Source organism: Drosophila miranda, chromosome 3 (genome assembly GCF_003369915.1).
Source record: "Drosophila miranda strain MSH22 chromosome 3, D.miranda_PacBio2.1, whole genome shotgun sequence".
Lineage (NCBI taxonomy): Eukaryota > Metazoa > Arthropoda > Insecta > Diptera > Drosophilidae > Drosophila > Drosophila miranda.
In genome coordinates this window covers 2,690,331-2,713,555 of record NC_046676.1, presented here as the reverse complement: position 1 = coordinate 2,713,555, position 23,225 = coordinate 2,690,331, and the positions used below count along the sequence as shown (strand labels likewise).

The window sequence follows — 23,225 nt, the reverse complement described above, 5'->3', positions numbered from 1 at the left end:
CATGCCCCACTTTGGGCCGATAGCTTTTTTGCAAGTGTAGAGTGCTGTCGTTGCCTTCTTCACCCTATCCTTGACATTCAGATTCCAGTTAACCTATTTGTCAATTACCAACCCTAAGTAACTGGCACTGTCGCTGAAGGAGAGCCTGTATCTATTTAGTATAAGGGGGTTGAGGGGCGGGACCTTGTATTTTTTTGTGAATAACACGAGTTCCGTTTTCGAGGGATTTAGTCCCAATCCGCGCGATTCTGTCCATCCGGACAATCGAGCAAGCTTTGCGGTCATTAGGTCGCTTAGTGTTTGGGGGTATTTCCCCGCGAAGATAATTGCAACGTCGTCCGCGTATGCCACTACTTTACAGCCCCCCTCTTCCAGGTCGCATAGAATCTTATTGACTGCCATGTTCCACAGAAGAGGAGACAGAACTCCACCTTGCGGGGTTCCTCTGTTGACATACCTTGACTGGGTGGACGATCCCATCGATGATGTCACCGTCCTGCGTATGAGCAATTGAGCATCACCAAGTGACGGTCCACCCCCAGGTCAGTCAGGGCTTCGGTAATGGCGCCCGGTGTGACGTTGTTGAAGGCTCCCTCGATATCGAGAAAAGCTATTAATGAGTATTCTTTGAGATGCAGCGATTTTTCTACACTCGAGATCACTTCATGAAGTGCCGTTTCCGTGGATTTTCCTTTCCGGTAGGCATGCTGCGCACTTGAGTACAGCTGGGGACTTATGGTTGTCCGTAATTGTAACCCGATAAGTCTCTCAAAGGTTTTTAATATGAAAGACGATAAACTGATTGGTCTAAAGTCTTTTGGGGTTGAGTGTGAGGCTTTGCCTGCTTTAGGGATGAAAACTATCCTAGCCTTAAGCCATGCTTGCGGTATTGTGCATACCGCCAGTATCTTCCGGAAGATACAATGTAGCCAGTTGATGGCCGTATCCCCGGCCTTCTGAAGTTGGGCCGGGATTACCTGGTCCGGGCCTGGCGACTTAAACGGGTTGAAGCTGTTTACTGCCCAACTTATGTACCGTTTTGTAAGGATATGGTCCATCGATTCTACCGATCCCTCTCTTTGGAGGTGTGTCGGCTCGGTGGTTGTGCATCCGGGGAAATGCGTGTCGAGCAGAATGTGTAGGGACTCCTCACTGGAGTTGGTCCACGTACCATCATTTTTTTTGAGGTAACCTACCGAAGGGGTAGTTTTTGAGAGAACTTTCTGGAGCCTTGCGGCCTCCGAAGTTTCCTCGATTTCGGAGAAAAATTTTTGCCAGGAGGCTCTTTTAGCCTTCCTCGTTTCCTTTTTGTATAATGCTAGACTGGTTTTATAGTCTGCCCAGTGAGTATCCTCCTTAGCTCTTGTGGCTCTATTGAATAGAGTCCTACAAGTTCTACGAAGGGTGTCTAGTTGCTTAGACCACCAGGGGGGTTTCTTTTTCCCCCTTGGTCTGGTAGAAGGGCATGCTGCCTTGCAGGCTTTGTTGCACGCATCCGTAAACCTGTTCACAAGACGGTTTAGGTTGTCTTCCGTGTTCGGGCAATTAGAGGCGTTAGGAGGGTGTAGTTTCTCCAGGGCTGTGCTCTATTTTTTTCCAGTTGGCTTTTCTGGGGTTGATATAGTCGGTGGGTTTGGGGATCTCGAAGGATAATATCGCCTCGATATACCTGGGGTCTGAGAAGGAGTGGTCTCCTAGGACTTTCCAGCTCTTGATTGTGTCTAGCAGTTTGTTTGACACTAGCGTGAGGTCAATGACCTCCTGCCGATTTTTAATTATAAACGTGGGGTCGTTGTCCCGATTGCAAATGAATAAATTTGAGTTCAGGATGAAGCTAAACAGTGACTCACCCCTTACATTCGTGTCCTTGCTCCCCCATTGGGTGTGGTGGGCGTTGGCATCACAACCTATAAGTAGGTCTTTGCCCGTCCTTTCGCTGCCGCTGGCTATTTTGCGAACAAGGTCGTTGGGAGGATCATCCTCCGCGTGGGCCATATAGGACCTGAGAAGCCTGAGATGATTCCCGTTTAGCTCTGGGAAATATTATTTGCCCCATCAAGGAGTCATAAGAGATTCCAGTCTAACGACAAAGCTGAGGGTGGTTTTCGATGCTTCAGCAAAATCCACAAACAATAAAATCTTAAATGATATCATGTGGGTTGGACCAAGAGTCCAAAAAGATATCTTCGATATTATGGTGAAATGGCGTAATTGGCCATTTGTTTATCTGCGGACATTAAAAAAATGTACCGGCAAATTAATGTTGATAAAGAAGATTAACAATATTTGCATATAATTTGGAGAGATAATGTAAACGAAATGTTAAAGCAGTATAAACTCACAACCGTTACGTACGTTACAGCTTCAGCACCCTACTTAGCAACCAGGGTGCTTGTTGCAATAACAAATAATTGCAAAAATCAAGCAATTAAGGAAATTATAAGGAATGATTTGGATACTGGATTCTAAAAAGTATGTAAAGGAAGTTACCCGGGAGTTTGATAAGGTTGGGTTTAACTTAAGAAAGTGGATAACAAATATCCCAGATATTATAGAAGGCATTAGAGATGACCAAGAAAATAAAGTATTAACCATTGAGGAGAATGAATCCGTCAAAACAGACTCCAATGGGAATCGGTTAAAGACGAGTTTAGGTTCGATTTCCATTATGAACCAAATAAGAAAAATAAAAAGAGAATAGTATTATCCACTTTAGCCAAAATGTATGACCCGTTAGGCTGGTTGTCTCCAGTGACACTTGTCGGAAAATTGTTTATTCAAAAACTTTGGCTAGCATACAAAAATTGGGATGAAGAATTATCGGAACAGGATACTCGGGAATGGAATTCGTTTAAAGATAGTTTAACCGAATTAAAAAAATTCGGATACCAAGATGGCTAAATTATCAGTACAATAAGTCGATGCAAATTCATGCGTTTGCCGATGCATCAGAAAAGGCATATGCCGTAGTGTATGCCAAGGCAAATGGTTCTAAAATCATAATAGCCAGCAAAAGTAAAGTTAAACCGAAGAAGAATCGGAAAAGTATTATTTTAAATTATAACTTTGTGCAGCACATCTTCTGGCAAAATTAATTCAACGGGTGAAAGTAGCGGGTGGAATTAATGTAGAATGTTATGCCTGGAGGTATTCTACGATTACTCTAGCCTGGATAAAGAATGGAGACAATAAAGATAAGTTTATCAGGCGTCGAACTGACGAATGAAGAAAAATTTAAGAAATTAAATGTTGGCATGTTAGAGCTGAAGACAATCCAGCAAATGTAGCATCAAAGGGCATTAGTGCAGATAAGTTAAAAGATTTTAAAATTTAGTAGAAAGGGCCACAATGGTTGACAAAACCTAAGGAACATTGCCTAGAAGAGGAAATTGAAGAAAAATTAGTTGTTGGCGCAACAATTGTAATAGCCAAAAAACATTTTTTTATGAATTATTACTGTGAGGGAGCGTACGCTCCACCCACATTTTTTCATCCCACCATTCACTCTCGTTTTCTTTCCCACTGGAGCGACCCTAAGTTTGCCATTCGGCTCGGTTAACTATTGGAATTAAGTTACGATTACCTATTAGAATTAAGTTACTGACCTTTCATATTTTTCTATTTCTATTTTTCATTAATTTCCATATTACACGGCCCGAGGGAGTCGCTAAGCCCGCACGTAGTCTCTTATCTTTATACAAGGGGGGGGGAAGGTCGTGATCATGGCAGGCGCCACTGGCTTTTCGGGTTTATTTGCTGGTTATAACAGCAAACAACGAAACAACAACAACGCAGCAGCAGCAGAAGAGAGACGACGAAACGCCGAGAACCGTAAGCTATAAGCGACGACGCGCCAGCAGCGGAGCAAGAAAGAGCAGAACGCAGCAGTGGCAGAAGAGAGACGAAAAAACGCCGAGAACCGTAAGCGATAAGGCAAGCCAACAGAAACGACGCAGCAGCGGCAGAAGAGAAACGACGAAACGCCGAGAATTGTAAGCGATAAGGCAAGCCAACAGCAACGAAGCGCCAGCAGAATGCCAGTTTTGGAGTTGGGGACAATGCAGAGAAGTAAAGCTTGAGAGTGCCGAGAGAGAGAGACGTGTTCACGCTTGAAATTCAAGATCGAGCGGCTGGAGAAAGTTTAAAGCACAAGTGGAACGGGATCCACACCAACGCGAAAGTTACGCCAGTGGTACGAGCACAGATCCTGTACCAACGCCGCGCCTACGTAGGAGAAGGAGCATCCAACAACGATAAGCGTGGGAGTTCAGGGGTAAGCGAGTCTCTCGTCGTGTACACGGGCTGCTGAGCGGTGCGATAGGCAGGAAAGTAAAAGAATAAAGGAGAAAAGAATATAATGAACACATAACCCAGTCACTAACGGTTCGTATCCATTCCCTGCGAAAACTGGATGTCAGGGGTCTCGTCTTCTCTCTCCATCCTTACGTCGCTTTCCCGAGTCCCCCTTTTTACCCCATCCACGTGGTGATCCGTATTCGTTACAGATGCCCGTCGGTAAATTCGCATGATTACCTCCATTAGTTCTTAGTCCAACAGGATCCCAAAGCCGCTTTCCGGCGATTGCGTACGCGCTCTCAGTGATGTCTGTCGGCACTCTCGTACGATTCTTCCAATAGTTCGTTGTCCAGCAGGATCCCAAAACTGCTATCCGACGATTGCCTAAGCGCTCCTGGTGACGTTTGTTGGTGTCCCGCATGATCCCAGTAGTTCCCCCAGGGTCCCGAAAGTGCTATCCGGCGATTGCATAGGTACTCTCAGTGATACTTGTCGGTATCCCCGCGTAGCAATGACCTTCGTAGTAATTCTAAGTCCGATAGGGTCCCGTAAGTGTTATCCGGCCATCGCCTAAGCACCCTCGGTGACACTTGTCGGTATCCCGCGTAGCAAAGACCTCCGTGTTAATTCGTAGTCCAATAGGATCCCGAAAGCGCTATCCGGCGATTGCTTAAGTGCTCTCGACGATACCTGTCGGCGGCGACTCCAGTAGTAGCCCTTAGTCTGATAGGACCCCGAAAGCGAGGTCTGGCGATTGCCTAAGTGCTCTGGGCGAGATTCGTCTGCACGCCTCGTGAGGTTCCGTCAAGGCCTTGAAGTCGGCCGCCCCCACACTCGAAAGGGCTACTTGGTTGTCCCCACCAGCCTTTTCAGGGCGCCCTTTGTGGCCCCACGCCCCCCTCGCCTCCGTCATCCCCCTCGTGGGACAGGTCCGCCGTCAACCATTGTAGTTCTGAGAATGGGAGTCCCGGCAAATTCCAAATATGGCTGTAGTTTCGACCCTGGAGTAGACTGAGATGTGTACCCCAGCCAGGATCGCTTCCTTACATTACAAAAATATTCGTGTATGCATAAACTAGAAAGAGTCATTGCATATGTATTGAGGTTTATTCAAATCCAAACCAAAAAGAAAGAACTTCCTCCATTTTTGACAGTGAAGGAGATTAAGAGCGCCAAAGTGTTAGTAGTAAAACAACAACAAGCTATCCAACTCAGTTCCGAAATAGCTAGCCTAATTAATAAAAAGGAAATAGAAACAAAAAATAAACTATTAAGCTTAAATCCGTTCTTAGATAAAGACGGATTGTTACGAGTTGGAGGTAGATTGAAAAACTTCAACTCGGAATTTGAGGTTAAACATCCCTTGATTTTAGATAAGTGTCACTTGACGTCTTTTATTATCAAGATTGCACATAAACATTGCACGGTGGAATTAATCCGATGCGAAACTATATCCAGCGAAAGTTTCGGATATTTCGGATCGGCTAAGAAATTGCTTAAAGAAAAAAAACTTAAAGACTGTGTCAACTGTGCTATGTACGTGTGCGACAGAATACTGCAGAGCAAATTAGGGGAAATCTGCCGAAACACAGAGCTACAATGTCGCACCCGTTTACAAATACAGTGGTAGACTTTGCCGGACCTTACCACATCCGATGCTCTAAAAACCGGGTGCAGAAATCCTATAAGGGATATATTGCCGTATTCGTGTGCATGGCGACAAATGCTATTTATTTGGAAGTAGTCAGCGATCTTACTTCAGATGCATTTCTAGCTGCGCTTAGAAGATTTTTCTCAAGAAAAAGGAAATGTGCAAAAATCTTTTCCGATAATGGAACCAACTTTGTGGGAGCCTCGCGCAAATTAGACGAGGAATACCAAAGAGCCCTTAAGGACAACATAGAAGTGGTGCCAATATTAGAAAGAGAACAGATCGAGTGGCACTTCATTCCCCAGCAGGACCTCACTTCGGAGGTATTTGGGAAGCTGGGGAACATCAGTGAAATATCACTTAAAAACATTAATTGGGGACAATTATTTAACCTATGAGGAAATGGCAACTCTATTATGTCAAATTGAAGCGGTACTAAATTCACGCCCTTTGTATACAGCTACAAATGATATTGACGATCTGGATATATTAACACCAGGTCATTTTATTATTGGAAGGCTAATATTTGGCCCGATGGAGACAATTTCAGAGGAACAAATCGGGAATCTGGATAGGTGGAGATTAAATCACAAAATGAAAAGAGATATGGAAAGAAGATTATTTACACACACTGCAACAAAGAAATAAATGGAAAATAGGAATGCAGAATATTAAATAAAAAAAGGACAGATTGTATTAATAAAAGATCAAACCTGTCAACCAGTTAGATGGCCCTTGGGAAAAATAGAAGAAATACATAAAGGTAGGTACGATAGAGTCAGAGTAATAACTATAAAACATCAAGATGGGTTGATAAAACGACCTATAACCATAACTCGCCAACAACGGTCAACACTTTTTCCCTTTGCTGTCTCGTTACTGACGAAACAGAAAAAGACCACGCAGACACGGTCTCTCACTGAGCGGAACACTTTTTGTATCTTCGCTTGTGTTATGTGTTTCGTGTTTTCGGTTGAGCCCGACACACGATCGTGTCTCTCAATAACAACTTAGAGAGACACTTTTGATCAAGCGCTCACAGCAAAACTGTCTTCACACGAGCAGAACCAAAAATGTGTCTGAGTAAAGTGTTTTTAATAAATAAATATTATTATTCATGTTTTTCGAATCTTGTATTGTAATATTTATTTTCAGTGTGTAAAGAGTTTCTTGACATACTGTATATTTATTTGCAAACTGAAAAGACATGATTAAAAAGAGATGTGATGATAATGGAGGTATAGCCGTTATAAATTATTTTGTACATATGGATGTATGTAGATAAATTTTTTTTAAATAAAAATTAAGCTTAACCACTAACAAGGAGTTAATATTAGTTAATAATAAGCTCTTGCTTAAGCCGGTTGTGCTTTTTCTCCTGCATTCTCCGCCCTTTGCCTAAATATCATTCAACATTGTTGTCATTTTCTTTTTTTCTTGGACGTTGACATGCAATGACTGCATCTTTCAAGAGGCGATGCAGTTACTGCACCGTCAAGTGGCCCGTGTGAAACCAGCAGAAGGCTGTTACGCGCGGATCCCAGGCAAAACGCAGCCCTCCTCCCGCCCAACCGACTGAGGGGCGCTGCCGCATGACGCACGGTGCGTAGCCGAACCGAACGCGAACATGCAAGAAAGATAGCTGTTAGACTAGCATTCGAGGAAAATTAGCGTTAAACTAACTAAGAAACTAAGCATGCAATCAAAATACAAATACCACTACAATTACTAATTACTAGAAAGGTGTGTAAGGATGAGTGATTTAATAAGAGGAAGAGAATAAGTGGTGTATATAATATGGTAGAGAGAATTATAATCCAAGCATAAGACCCTAAACGGTTCATGCACGGAATAATTCGATCTACAAAGTGGAAGGAACAACGGTATAAAATTTCTAGTCTGTCTAATAGGAGCCAACAAAGGGCTAGAACGATGAAATGTCATAACTTTGCATTTCGAGGCATTAAGGTGTAACGAGTTTGCACAACACCATGACTGAAAGCTATTGAGATCGGATTGCAAGCGAGAATGAAATGAAATGTCCTTGTACTGGACACAGAGTTTAACACCATCCGCATACATAAGTACTCGAGAGTATGTTAATACTGAAGGCAAGTCATTAATAAAGAGTGTGAAGAGTAAGGGGCCTAGATGGCTGCCCTGTGGTACTCCCGAAGAAACCTTTACTGGTAAAGAGAGGGAGTTTTTGAAGAGGACTCTTTGAGACCTAGAACAAAGATAGCTAGAAATCCATCTCAGGATGGGATCTCACCGCTTGGGATCATTCCATCCCTGCTGTGAGATTTCATGTCAACAGTTGTCCCATCCAGATGCTCTTATAAAGTTTGCGATCTTTCTGGGACACAGCGTGGACATCTCCGAGATGTCGTTCAGAAAGGCGAAGCCCAAGTGATGCAGCCTCCTCCTGTTGAGAGCTGGACAGGAACAGAACTGGTGTCTCTCGTCTTCGTCTATGCAGCTGCGGCAGAAATCATTGTATGGGGCACCCAGCCTACTAGCCAGTGTCCTGTGAGGGAACGTATGACCGCGCTGCACCTTTCCCTGCCATGTTTGCCGAGCTGTGGCCCTATTTGCCACTTGTTCTCTGTTAGTCGCATGTACTGCTCTTTTATGATGAGCTTGCAGGTGGCCATAGGCATACAAATATCCTCCTTATCTTGGAGAAGGGGGGTCGTAGTACCACATCTGGCCAGCTCGTCCGCTATGCAGTTGCCCTCGATGTCCCGGTGGCCCGGGACCCATATAAGGCTGATAGCAAATTGCTGAGCCATTTCATGAAGAGATCTGTGGCACTTCGCCACAGTAGCCGAGTTCGAGCAGATCGCGTTAAGTGATCGCAGCTTGGCTATCGCTGTAGATGTTTAGATTGGTTGCCGTGGTGATAACCGTTTGAAGGCAGTACAGAGCTTCCCTGATTGCTGTAACTTCCGCTTGGAAGACGCTACAGTGATCCGGAAGCCTGAAAGATTGCCTTATGTTTAGCTGTTCAGAGTAGATTCCTCCTCCAACCCTGCCGTCCAGCTTTGAGCCATCCGTGAAGATGATTATGGCCCCGTCTGGGCCGGGGAGTCCCTCGAGCCATTCGTCTCTATGAGGGATAATTGTGCTGAATGGAGTCTCCGTGTTTTCCCTTGGAACTTGATAGTCCGTTCTTGCTGGGACCATGTTGTTTTTATTTAGTATAGATGAGTGACCTATGTGTTGAGGTACTAAGACGTATTGCTGCCATTTCTGCCCGCTCCTTTCCTGCAAGGTCAAGGCTCTGGAGGCATAACATGGCGCTTAGCGCATCATTTGGTGTAGTTCGAAGAGCTCCACTGATGCAGAGGGCGGCCGTTCGCTGAACCTTGCCCAGCTGATTGGTGATCGTCCTTTTTGTTAGGGCAGGCCACCAGACAGTAACTCCGTAGAATATTATAGGTCTGACTATTGCCAGATATATCCATAGGACTATGCTTGGGTTCATGCCCCACTTTGGGCCGATAGCTTTTTTGCAAGTGTAGAGTGCTGTCGTTGCTTTCTTCACCCTATCCTTGACATTCAGATTCCAGTTAACCTATTTGTCAATTACCAACCCTAAGTAACTGGCACTGTCGCTGAAGGAGAGCCTGTATCTATTTAGTATAAGGGGGTTGAGGGGCGGGACCTTGTATTTTTTTGTGAATAACACGAGTTCCGTTTTCGAGGGATTTAGTCCCAATCCGCGCGATTCTGTCCATCCGGACAATCGAGCAAGCTTTGCGGTCATTAGGTCGCTTAGTGTTTGGGGGTATTTCCCGCGAAGATAATTGCAACGTCGTCCGCGTATGCCACTACTTTACAGCCCCCCTCTTCCAGGTCGCATAGAATCTTATTGACTGCCATGTTCCACAGAAGAGGAGACAGAACTCCACCTTGCGGGGTTCCTCTGTTGACATACCTTGACTGGGTGGACGATCCCATCGATGATGTCACCGTCCTGCGTATGAGCAATTGAGCATCACCAAGTGACGGTCCACCCCCAGGTCAGTCAGGGCTTCGGTAATGGCGCCCGGTGTGACGTTGTTGAAGGCTCCCTCGATATCGAGAAAAGCTATTAATGAGTATTCTTTGAGATGCAGCGATTTTTCTACACTCGAGATCACTTCATGAAGTGCCGTTTCCGTGGATTTTCCTTTCCGGTAGGCATGCTGCGCACTTGAGTACAGCTGGGGACTTATGGTTGTCCGTAATTGTAACCCGATAAGTCTCTCAAAGGTTTTTAATATGAAAGACGATAAACTGATTGGTCTAAAGTCTTTTGGGGTTGAGTGTGAGGCTTTGCCTGCTTTAGGGATGAAAACTATCCTAGCCTTAAGCCATGCTTGCGGTATTGTGCATACCGCCAGTATCTTCCGGAAGATACAATGTAGCCAGTTGATGGCCGTATCCCCGGCCTTCTGAAGTTGGGCCGGGATTACCTGGTCCGGGCCTGGCGACTTAAACGGGTTGAAGCTGTTTACTGCCCAACTTATGTACCGTTTTGTAAGGATATGGTCCATCGATTCTACCGATCCCTCTCTTTGGAGGTGTGTCGGCTCGGTGGTTGTGCATCCGGGGAAATGCGTGTCGAGCAGAATGTGTAGGGACTCCTCACTGGAGTTGGTCCACGTACCATCATTTTTTTTGAGGTAACCTACCGAAGGGGTAGTTTTTGAGAGAACTTTCTGGAGCCTTGCGGCCTCCGAAGTTTCCTCGATTTCGGAGAAAAATTTTTGCCAGGAGGCTCTTTTAGCCTTCCTCGTTTCCTTTTTGTATAATGCTAGACTGGTTTTATAGTCTGCCCAGTGAGTATCCTCCTTAGCTCTTGTGGCTCTATTGAATAGAGTCCTACAAGTTCTACGAAGGGTGTCTAGTTGCTTAGACCACCAGGGGGGTTTCTTTTTCCCCCTTGGTCTGGTAGAAGGGCATGCTGCCTTGCAGGCTTTGTTGCACGCATCCGTAAACCTGTTCACAAGACGGTTTAGGTTGTCTTCCGTGTTCGGGCAATTAGAGGCGTTAGGAGGGTGTAGTTTCTCCAGGGCTGTGCTCTATTTTTTTCCAGTTGGCTTTTCTGGGGTTGATATAGTCGGTGGGTTTGGGGATCTCGAAGGATAATATCGCCTCGATATACCTGGGGTCTGAGAAGGAGTGGTCTCCTAGGACTTTCCAGCTCTTGATTGTGTCTAGCAGTTTGTTTGACACTAGCGTGAGGTCAATGACCTCCTGCCGATTTTTAATTATAAACGTGGGGTCGTTGTCCCGATTGCAAATGAATAAATTTGATTTCAGGATGAAGCTAAACAGTGACTCACCCCTTACATTCGTGTCCTTGCTCCCCCATTGGGTGTGGTGGGCGTTGGCATCACAACCTATAAGTAGGTCTTTGCCCGTCCTTTCGCTGTCGCTGGCTATTTTGCGAACAAGGTCGTTGGGAGGATCATCCTCCGCGTGGGCCATATAGGACCTGAGAAGCCTGAGATGATTCCCGTTAAGCTCTGGGAAATATTATTTGCCCCATCAAGGAGTCATAAGAGATTCCAGTCTAACGACAAAGCTGAGGGTGGTTTTCGATGCTTCAGCAAAATCCACAAACAATAAAATTTTAAATGATATCATGTGGGTTGGACCAAGAGTCCAAAAAGATATCTTCGATATTATGGTGAAATGGCGTAATTGGCCATTTGTTTATCTGCGGACATTGAAAAAATGTACCGGCAAATTAATGTTGATAAAGAAGATTAACAATATTTGCATATAATTTGGAGAGATAATGTAAACGAAAAGTTAAAGCAGTATAAACTCACAACCGTTACGTACGTTACAGCTTCAGCACCCTACTTAGCAACCAGGGTGCTTGTTGCAATAACAAATAATTGCAAAAATCAAGCAATTAAGGAAATTATAAAAAATGATTTGTATATGGACGACCTTATGACAGGTGCCGACCCGATACTGGATTCTAAAAAGTATGTAAAGGAAGTTACCCGGGAGTTTGATAAGGTTGGGTTTAACTTAAGAAAGTGGATAACAAATATCCCAGATATTATAGAAGGCATTAGAGATGACCAAGAAAATAAAGTATTAACCATTGAGGAGAATGAATCCGTCAAAACAGACTCCAATGGGAATCGGTTAAAGACGAGCTTAGGTTCGATTTCCATTATGAACCAAATAAGAAAAATAAAAAGAGAATAGTATTATCCACCTTAGCCAAAATGTATGACCCGTTAGGCTGGTTGTCTCCAGTGACACTTGTCGGAAAATTGTTTATTCAAAAACTTTGGCTAGCATACAAAAATTGGGATGAAGAATTATCGGAACAGGATACTCGGGAATGGAATTCGTTTAAAGATAGTTTAACCGAATTAAAAAAATTCGGATACCAAGATGGCTAAATTATCAGTACAATAAGTCGATGCAAATTCATGCGTTTGCCGATGCATCAGAAAAGGCATATGCCGTAGTGTATGCCAAGGCAAATGGTTCTAAAATCATAATAGCCAGCAAAAGTAAAGTTAAACCGAAGAAGAATCGGAAAAGTATTATTTTAAATTATAACTTTGTGCAGCACATCTTCTGGCAAAATTAATTCAACGGGTGAAAGTAGCGGTTGGAATTAATGTAGAATGTTATGCCTGGAGGTATTCTACGATTACTCTAGCCTGGATAAAGAATGGAGACAATAAAGATAAGTTTATCAGGCGTCGAACTGACGAATGAAGAAAAATTTAAGAAATTAAATGTTGGCATGTTAGAGCTGAAGACAATCCAGCAAATGTAGCATCAAAGGGCATTAGTGCAGATAAGTTAAAAGATTTTAAGATTTGGTGGAAAGGGCCACAATGGTTGACAAAACCTAAGGAACATTGCCTAGAAGAGGAAATTGAAGAAAAGTAGTTGTTGGCGCAACAATTGTAATAGCCAAAAAACATTTTTTTATGAATTATTACTGTGAGGGAGCGTACGCTCCACCCACATTTTTTCATCCCACCATTCACTCTCGTTTTCTTTCCCACTGGAGCGACCCTAAGTTTGCCATTCGGCTCGGTTAACTATTGGAATTAAGTTACGATTACCTATTAGAATTAAGTTACTGACCTTTCATATTTTTCTATTTCTATTTTTCATTAATTTCCATATTACACGGCCCGAGGGAGTCGCTAAGCCCGCACGTAGTCTCTTATCTTTATACAAGGGGGGGGGAAGGTCGTGATCATGGCAGGCGCCACTGGCTTTTCGGGTTTATTTGCTGGTTATAACAGCAAACAACGAAACAACAACAACGCAGCAGCATCAGAAGAGAGACGACGAAACGCCGAGAACCGTAAGCTATAAGCGACGACGCGCCAGCAGCGGAGCAAGAAAGAGCAGAACGCAGCAGTGGCAGAAGAGAGACGACAAAACGCCGAGAACCGTAAGCGATAAGGCAAGCCAACAGAAACGACGCAGCAGCGGCAGAAGAGAAACGACGAAACGCCGAGAATTGTAAGCGATAAGGCAAGCCAACAGCAACGAAGCGCCAGCAGCCCACGCTAACGCTGGTTTGGCAGAGCCAGCAGAATGCCAGTTTTGGAGTTGGGGATAATGCAGAGAAGGAAAAGCTTGAGAGTGCCGAGAGAGAGAGAGACGAGTTCACGCTTGGAATTCAAGATCGAGCGGCTGGAGAAAGTTTAAAGCACAAGTGGAACGGGATCCACACCAACGCGAAAGTTACGCCAGTGGTAAGAGCACAGATCCTGTACCATCGCCGCGCCTACGTAGGAGAAGGAGCATCCAACAACGATAAGCGTGGGAGTTCAGGGGTAAGCGAGTCTCTCGTCGTGTACACGGGCTGCTGAGCGGTGCGATAGGCAGGAAAGTAAAGGAATAAAGGAGAAAAGAATATAATGAACACATAACCCAGTCACTAACGGTTCGTATCCATTCCCTGCGAAAACTGGATGTCAGGGGTCTCGTCTTCTCTCTCCATCCTTACGTCGCTTTCCCGAGTCCCCCTTTTTACCCCATCCACGTGGTGATCCGTATTCGTTACAGATGCCCGTCGGTAAATTCGCATGATTACCTCCATTAGTTCTTAGTCCAACAGGATCCCAAAGCCGCTTTCCGGCGATTGCGTACGCGCTCTCAGTGATGTCTGTCGGCACTCTCGTACGATTCTTCCAATAGTTCGTTGTCCAGCAGGATCCCAAAACTGCTATCCGACGATTGCCTAAGCGCTCCTGGTGACGTTTGTTGGTGTCCCGCATGATCCCAGTAGTTCCCCCAGGGTCCCGAAAGTGCTATCCGGCGATTGCATAGGTACTCTCAGTGATACTTGTCGGTATCCCCGCGTAGCAATGACCTTCGTAGTAATTCTAAGTCCGATAGGGTCCCGTAAGTGTTATCCGGCCATCGCCTAAGCACCCTCGGTGACACTTGTCGGTATCCCCGCGTAGCAAAGACCTCCGTGTTAATTCGTAGTCCAATAGGATCCCGAAAGCGCTATCCGGCGATTGCTTAAGTGCTCTCGACGATACCTGTCGGCGGCGACTCCAGTAGTAGCCCTTAGTCTGATAGGACCCCGAAAGCGAGGTCTGGCGATTGCCTAAGTGCTCTGGGCGAGATTCGTCTGCACGCCTCGTGAGGTTCCGTCAAGGCCTTGAAGTCGGCCGCCCCCACACTCGAAAGGGCTACTTGGTTGTCCCCACCAGCCTTTTCAGGGCGCCCTTTGTGGCCCCACGCCCCCCTCGCCTCCGTCATCCCCCTCGTGGGACAGGTCCGCCGTCAACCATTGTAGTTCTGAGAATGGGAGTCCCGGCAAATTCCAAATATGGCTGTAGTTTCGACCCTGGAGTAGACTGAGATGTGTACCCCAGCCAGGATCGCTTCCTTACATTACAAAAATATTCGTGTATGCATAAACTAGAAAGAGTCATTGCATATGTATTGAGGTTTATTCAAATCCAAACCAAAAAGAAAGAACTTCCTCCATTTTTGACAGTGAAGGAGATTAAGAGCGCCAAAGTGTTAGTAGTAAAACAACAACAAGCTATCCAACTCAGTTCCGAAATAGCTAGCCTAATTAATAAAAAGGAAATAGAAACAAAAAATAAACTATTAAGCTTAAATCCGTTCTTAGATAAAGACGGATTGTTACGAGTTGGAGGTAGATTGAAAAACTTCAACTCGGAATTTGAGGTTAAACATCCCTTGATTTTAGATAAGTGTCACTTGACGTCTTTTATTATCAAGATTGCACATAAACATTGCACGGTGGAATTAATCCGATGCGAAACTATATTCAGCGAAAGTTTCGGATATTTCGGATCGGCTAAGAAATTGCTTAAAGAAAAAAAACTTAAAGACTGTGTCAACTGTGCTATGTACGTGTGCGACAGAATACTGCAGAGCAAATTAGGGGAAATCTGCCGAAACACAGAGCTACAATGTCGCACCCGTTTACAAATACAGTGGTAGACTTTGCCGGACCTTACCACATCCGATGCTCTAAAAACCGGGTGCAGAAATCCTATAAGGGATATATTGCCGTATTCGTGTGCATGGCGACAAATGCTATTTATTTGGAAGTAGTCAGCGATCTTACTTCAGATGCATTTCTAGCTGCGCTTAGAAGATTTTTCTCAAGAAAAAGGAAATGTGCAAAAATCTTTTCCGATAATGGAACCAACTTTGTGGGAGCCTCGCGCAAATTAGACGAGGAATACCAAAGAGCCCTTAAGGACAACATAGAAGTGGTGCCAATATTAGAAAGAGAACAGATCGAGTGGCACTTCATTCCCCCAGCAGGACCTCACTTCGGAGGTATTTGGGAAGCTGGGGAACATCAGTGAAATATCACTTAAAAACATTAATTGGGGACAATTATTTAACCTATGAGGAAATGGCAACTCTATTATGTCAAATTGAAGCGGTACTAAATTCACGCCCTTTGTATACAGCTACAAATGATATTGACGATCTGGATATATTAACACCAGGTCATTTTATTATTGGAAGGCTAATATTTGGCCCGATGGAGACAATTTCAGAGGAACAAATCGGGAATCTGGATAGGTGGAGATTAAATCACAAAATGAAAAGAGATATGGAAAGAAGATTATTTACACACACTGCAACAAAGAAATAAATGGAAAATAGGAATGCAGAATATTAAATAAAAAAAGGACAGATTGTATTAATAAAAGATCAAACCTGTCAACCAGTTAGATGGCCCTTGGGAAAAATAGAAGAAATACATAAAGGTAGGTACGATAGAGTCAGAGTAATAACTATAAAACATCAAGATGGGTTGATAAAACGACCTATAACCATAACTCGCCAACAACGGTCAACACTTTTTCCCTTTGCTGTCTCGTTACTGACGAAACAGAAAAAGACCACGCAGACACGGTCTCTCACTGAGCGGAACACTTTTTGTATCTTCGCTTGTGTTATGTGTTTCGTGTTTTCGGTTGAGCCCGACACACGATCGTGTCTCTCAATAACAACTTAGAGAGACACTTTTGATCAAGCGCTCACAGCAAAACTGTCTTCACACGAGCAGAACCAAAAATGTGTCTGAGTAAAGTGTTTTTAATAAATAAATATTATTATTCATGTTTTTCGAATCTTGTATTGTAATATTTATTTTCAGTGTGTAAAGAGTTTCTTGACATACTGTATATTTATTTGCAAACTGAAAAGACATGATTAAAAAGAGATGTGATGATAATGTAGGTATAGCCGTTATAAATTATTTTGTACATATGGATGTATGTAGATAAATTTTTTTTAAATAAAAATTAAGCTTAACCACTAACAAGGAGTTAATATTAGTTAATAATAAGCTCTTGCTTAAGCCGGTTGTGCTTTTTCTCCTGCATTCTCCGCCCTTTGCCTAAATATCATTCAACATTGTTGTCATTTTCTTTTTTTCTTGGACGTTGACATGCAATGACTGCATCTTTCAAGAGGCGATGCAGTTACTGCACCGTCAAGTGGCCCGTGTGAAACCAGCAGAAGGCTGTTACGCGCGGATCCCAGGCAAAACGCAGCCCTCCTCCCGCCCAACCGACTGAGGGGCGCTGCCGCATGACGCACGGTGCGTAGCCGAACCGAACGCGAACATGCAAGAAAGATAGCTGTTAGACTAGCATTCGAGGAAAATTAGCGTTAAACTAACTAAGAAACTAAGCATGCAATCAAAATACAAATACCACTACAATTACTAATTACTAGAAAGGTGTGTAAGGATGAGTGATTTAATAAGAGGAAGAGAATAAGTGGTGTATATAATATGGTAGAGAGAATTATAATCCAAGCATAAGACCCTAAACGGATCATGCACGGAATAATTCGATCTACAAAGTGGAAGGAACAACGGTATAAAATTTCTAGTCTGTCTAATAGGAGCCAACAAAGGGCTAGAACGATGAAATGTCATAACTTTGCATTTCGAGGCATTAAGGTGTAACGAGTTTGCACAACACCATGACTGAAAGTTATTGAGATCGGATTGCAAGCGAGAATGAAATGAAATGTCCTTGTACTGGACACAGAGTTTAACACCATCCGCATAAATAAGTACTCGAGAGTATGTTAATACTGAAGACAAGTCATTAATAAAGTGTGTGAAGAGTAAGGGGCCTAGATGGCTGCCCTGTGGTACTCCCGAAGAAACCTTTACTGGTAAAGAGAGGGAGTTTTTGAAGAGGACTCTTTGAGACCTAGAACAAAGATAGCTAGAAATCCATCTCAGGAGGTTGGGCGGAAACCCTAAAAGGTCAAGTTCATGCGCTAAAAGGGAATGGTTTACAGAGTCGAATGCTTTACTAAAGTCGGTGTAAATAACATCCGTCTGTAAGTTACCTTGAAAGCCTTTAATAATGAAAGAGGTACTAAAAAGTTCGTGGTGGTTGATCGCCGCCTTATAAATCCATGCTGAGTTGGAGATATGAGTGACTTGCAGAGATGTTGCAAGTGCAAAGTTAAAACCTTCTGAAAAATTTTGGGAATAGCGGCTAACTTTGTTATACCTCTGTAATTTTTTGCGTCAGACTTGCTACCTTTTTTATGGAGAGGAATTATAAACGATTCCTTCCAGATCGGGGGGAAGCAAGAAGAATCAATGGACAGGGTGAATTGTTTAGGCAAAGGTCCACACAGAGCCTCAGCGCAGTACCTGAGTACACAACCTGGAGCCCCGTCTGGACCCGGTGAAAACACCGGCTTAACTAGTCGAAGATCATGAAGTAGGGAACATTCATTTAACAAGGGACTGAAAATGCCGTTCGACCTCGGTAAACCGTATGGGTACGGATGACCAGAGTAGCTTTCCTCAGAATAGGTGGTTTGGAAAAATTGGGCAAAAAGATCGGCAATTGCCTGATCATTATTTGCCGACGTATTACGAAATGATAGCGAGGATGGGTGTGCGGACGTTCTACGCTTACTGTTTACGAAGCAGTAAAACTGTTTAGGGTCCTGAGAAAAACGTATCCTGCATCGAGATAGGTAGTTCTTATAGCATTGAGAATTAAGAACTGAAAAGTTTGACCGAGCTATTACATAGCGAGGAGAACCCACTTCCTGAAATTTTTTTAATGTCTTGATTTTAAGTTTTTAAGACTGGATAACTCTTTGGTAAACCAAGGGGGTTTTCCAGATCTATTCGGACAAGAAAGCGGGACACAAGAATTTTGATATATCATCGAATCTTTTTAATTTTATTATAATTTTTGTTAATCACCAGTGTTTCGTTTGTAAACAAGTGTTTAATATAAATACAATGTCGCAACCTAATAACGGACTCGTGCAGGCAATTTGTTATTTCTTTTACCCAGTCTGCTTTTGGTTATCGTTTCATCGGTGTTCACTGTTCTCGCGCATCAGCGTTTGCATCGCCTACACTCTCTCGAAAGCATAAGCGGGCCTACTGCTCGTTCCCTGCACTTTGTTGGATCGTCTGCTCTGAATTAATGCCGCTGCTGCTGATTGTCGGGCTCGCTCTGCTGTCTGCTCTCCCATTTCGCCTGCGCTCTTAATCTGTGCTTTTATTATTCGTGCACAGTGATTCTACTGCTGTCAGTAATTGCAATTGTTTGCAGTGCAAAGAAATGTGAAATCGGTGGTGTAATTATTGGCGATTCATTCCTTACCTGTTGGCTGTGCGACAATTTTGCCCACATAAAATGTGCTGGTGGTGGAAATTTTGGCCGACTAAACGATCTGATCTCAAAACGTATGGGCCTGTCTTGGTCATGTCTGGCTTTTCGGGAGATTGAGGCCATGAGACAGAATCGAACTGGGTTTCTGGATGTCCGGAAACAATTCGTGGCTCTCAACGAGAAATTTATAGGCCTAGAATCGCAGTTTCTTGGGCTCAAACTCTTGAGCGAATCGCCTAGACGGAAAATTCCAAATTATGATACCAATCGCTTGCAACCTAATTCGATTGATATGCCTGCCTCCCACCTCCATACATCGGAACCATTTGTTACTCCGTGTGGTCAGGCATCGCCGTTAGCAGTAAATGCGCCAAAGGCAGCTCCGGTGTTTTTTACACCGGGCAATTCCTTCGAGCATCCAAGTTCCCATCAGCATCATTCCCATCACTACGCACCTGGTGAGTGCTCCTACTGCAGGTGTGTTGGTTGCTGGTGATGTCTTGGCAATTCCTGCTCCACCCGTTGCAGAGAACGCAAACCTGTTGTTTCCCAATTGCCACAATGACTTTATCAATGGGCTAACTGATATTTCCCTTGTCCAAATTAATGCCGTTAAAAAGATTATGGACAGATATCTTGACCTAATGTTTGTTAACGATGCTTTTCTAGCAACGGTATCCAGAGCAAGCCCAATATAATTTTTTTTTTTTAACTTTTATAAACAAAAATGTATTTGCAATAGTTTCAGGTAATACGGAATTGCCAGGAAATCCAATTCGTACCAAAATGATGGCACACACCGCGGTATTGGAAGATCCACGGCATGTTTCGGGTTAGAGTGTGCTTAGCTTATTTTTACTGCCACAACAGGCTCAGGATGGACAATGGTGGCATCCCGGGCTCGGCTCCCTTTGAGAATCCCAGATAAAGCACCATTGGCACGAATCCCCAGTGGAATGTCGTTTGGACCACGCCGACGACCACTCCCAAACGCTCCTTGACTCCTTCGGATAGCTCCATTTCTTGAAGATCCTGAAGATCCTTAATATCCAACTTTGTCTATATCCCTTGAGTGTACCCAATCTGGTTGTGCTGACAGTTCCATGGCTCCTTGCCACATAAAGTGTTTTCACAAAACAAACTTTATCGATTTAGATCTACATCTCTCGCGTGTTGATTGGTCGTTTCAATATTCATTACCGAACATAGATGCAACTGTTAACTCGTTTTTTAGCTATATTTACTCCGCTCTTAATACATTTGTTCCAGATATCACTGTACCTGTATCGTCCAAGCCTCCCTGGTTCTCCAAGTATTTGTCATACTTAAAAAATAATAGATCCAGGCTCTATAAAAAGTACCAAAAGTCGGGCTCCACGTTGGCCTTAGCTCTATACTCCTCCGTTCGCTCTCTGTTCCTTGCCGTTAATAGTCAGTGTTATAATCATTACCTTTCACAATGTAGTAGAAACTTTCGTAGTGATCCTAAAAAATTATGTTCGTTCGTTAACTCTAAGCGTAAGTCAAAAGCTTTTCCTCCGTCCCTTCATTACCACAACAAAACAGAAGCTTCTGCTGTTGGTATTGCAAATTTATTCGCTACCTTTTTCCAAACAACGTACTCGTCTCATATTTACAACGCATCCACTCCGTATCCCTACCATCTACCTCTCGCTAACAGCATTTTTCTACCTATTTTCGAGGAAAGCATTGTTCTGGAAGGTTTGTCATCTATGGACATATCGTTTTCTGCTGGTCCAGATAAGGTACCAAGTTGCATTTTAAAACACTGCGCCCAGTCCCTTTGCAAACCCTTGACCTTTCTCTTCAACCTCTCATTGGAACAGTCTTGTCTCCCAGTAATTTGGAATGAGTCCTACATAATTCCGCTTCACAAAAAAGGCTCAAGATCAAATATTGAAAACTATCGTGGTATCGCAAAGCTTTCCGCCATCCCGAAGCTTCTTGAGTTCCTGGTCACCCGGCAACTGCAACATCTTTGTTGCAGCTTGATATCTCCGTCGCAACACGGTTTTTTCAGACATCGTTCAACATCGACTAACCTTCTTGAGTTTTCTAACCTAATCCACCGTGGTTTTCAAATTGGTTTGCAGACGGATGTAGTTTTTACGGACTTCAGCAAGGCATTCGATTCTGTGAACCATGCTCTGCTTATTCACAAGCTCTCTTTATTAGGGTTCCCAACGAATCTTCTAGATTGGATTTTGTCCTATCTCTCTAACCGTACTCAACGTGTTTTGTTTTCTAACGTGTTGTCAAATACTGTTAATGTTACTTCAGGTGTGCCACAGGGAAGTCATCTGGGCCCGCTTCTGTTTATTTTATTTATGAATGACCTTCCTCGAGTTGCGGCCTTGATTATCGCAATCATAATAATAATAATATTAATAATCTATACCATAAGAATTAAAGTAGCACGAAGACTGCAAGTTGTTGCACTTCCCTACCCACTGTAATTGACTTTAAATGATTATCTGTACTTGTAATTATAGCTATAAAGAAAATTATAGCTAATAAGAATTAAAATACAAAACCCTGCCACTTTCGGACCTTTGCAGAATGTTCAAATATGAACATATTATCGTCAAAACCATGCCACTTTCGGCCCCTTGCAGAATGTTCAAACATAAACATATTTTTGTACACATTCACTCATGAATCCAAAAAACTGATCTCTAAAGAAATTACATGAAGTAGACAAGTGATGACTGTTCGGGTGTAAACAAAGATCTGTAACCCATTAAAAGACTACAACAAAACACAAGTGGAGAAAACACTTAACCAATGCAGTCCTAAAATAGCACTAATGTAAGCATGCAGTCAAATAGACACAGGCAGTAAAGTGTATCCTTTGCGTAGGTCTAACAATAATTATAGAATACAAAATTGTACCTCCTACCTCATTTTCAAATCACATATAAGGCTCTGATTATAAGAATATAATTTAGTTTGAATTTATAACTCAACTCACAAAATTTCTAGACTTTTTTTTTAAGGTCTTAACAACCGCTAATGGAGAGAGATTACAAAACATGCAAAATAGCTAAAACAAACAAAGATGCTCTATGGCATTTACTTTAGGAAAATTCTGCGCCGTTCTGCTCAATGGTTAATTTATCATATAAGTTGCTCGGCAGTCTGGTATAAATTATTCGATGTGGATAAATTATAGTTCTATAACCTATCTATGTCTTCAAATCCATTTTGAATATTGTCTTGATAAGATTGAGATATGATTGGTTCGTCTATTACTATAGGCTCGGGTTAACAACACCATGGTCGGATCCGATACAAAGCACAGATCAGGCAATCAACCCAGGGAATTTTTTACATGATTGACTTGACACAGAGACAAGTCAGGCAACCCGTCAACAAAGACATGTCGTGACATGGGCACTAGGTTACCAGACTTGTTTACCGAAGACCAAACAGTTCCTGGCAAGTTGAAGTAACCAAGAACTATCAGATGATCTTTATCTGATATCGAGGAAGAAACAGTAGTTAAAGCGGACCAGTGCTGCTCATAAATTGAAATATCCGAAGAAGGTGGAATATACGAGCAAGTAATGAATATAGCAAAAGCGGGAAGTATCAGTTGTACACACAGGAACTCCAGTTCCTGTTGAACTTGGACTGTGAAGTGTTCCGACGTGAAGTTAGAGTCCACTGCAATCAGAACCTTTCCTGCACGTCGAGACGAACGGTCCTTTCTAAAAGTTGTGTACCGACCTGCCAAAACCTCGGAACCAAGAATGTCCGTCTTTAACCAGAATTCGGTAAACACAATAACGGGGGAAGAAAATGCAACACTATCCCGGAAGAGAATGCTGAGCTTACTATGTAAGCCTCTAACATTCTGATAAGTTACTAAAAAAAGAAGTTAGTTTTTTGGAAGGGTGGAAGCAGGACGGATAGATGAGGATGAGAATGGCACATTGGGATGATTTTTAAGTGTTATGGGAGGCCTATTCTTCTTCTCAGCTTTGATTTCATCAGTAGGCTCTTCGCGCCAAATGATGCATTGCAGATATTCATCCGGGTGAGCCATCCGAATACAGCGATACTTAATGCAGATATCTCCACAAAGTGCA

At 43.3% G+C, this 23,225-nt stretch overlaps 1 protein-coding gene across 1 annotated transcript; it reads right to left on the bottom strand.

Moving 5' to 3' along the window:
• Positions 1-19,826: 19,826 nt before the first annotated feature.
• Positions 19,827-20,146, bottom strand: LOC117188144 (mitochondrial import receptor subunit TOM7 homolog). The gene has a single exon (XM_033391534.1). It carries the CDS (start codon positions 20,131-20,133, stop codon positions 19,969-19,971), a length of 165 nt encoding a protein of 54 aa, XP_033247425.1. The 5' UTR covers positions 20,134-20,146; the 3' UTR covers positions 19,827-19,968.
• Between the last annotated feature and the right edge of the window lie 3,079 nt (positions 20,147-23,225).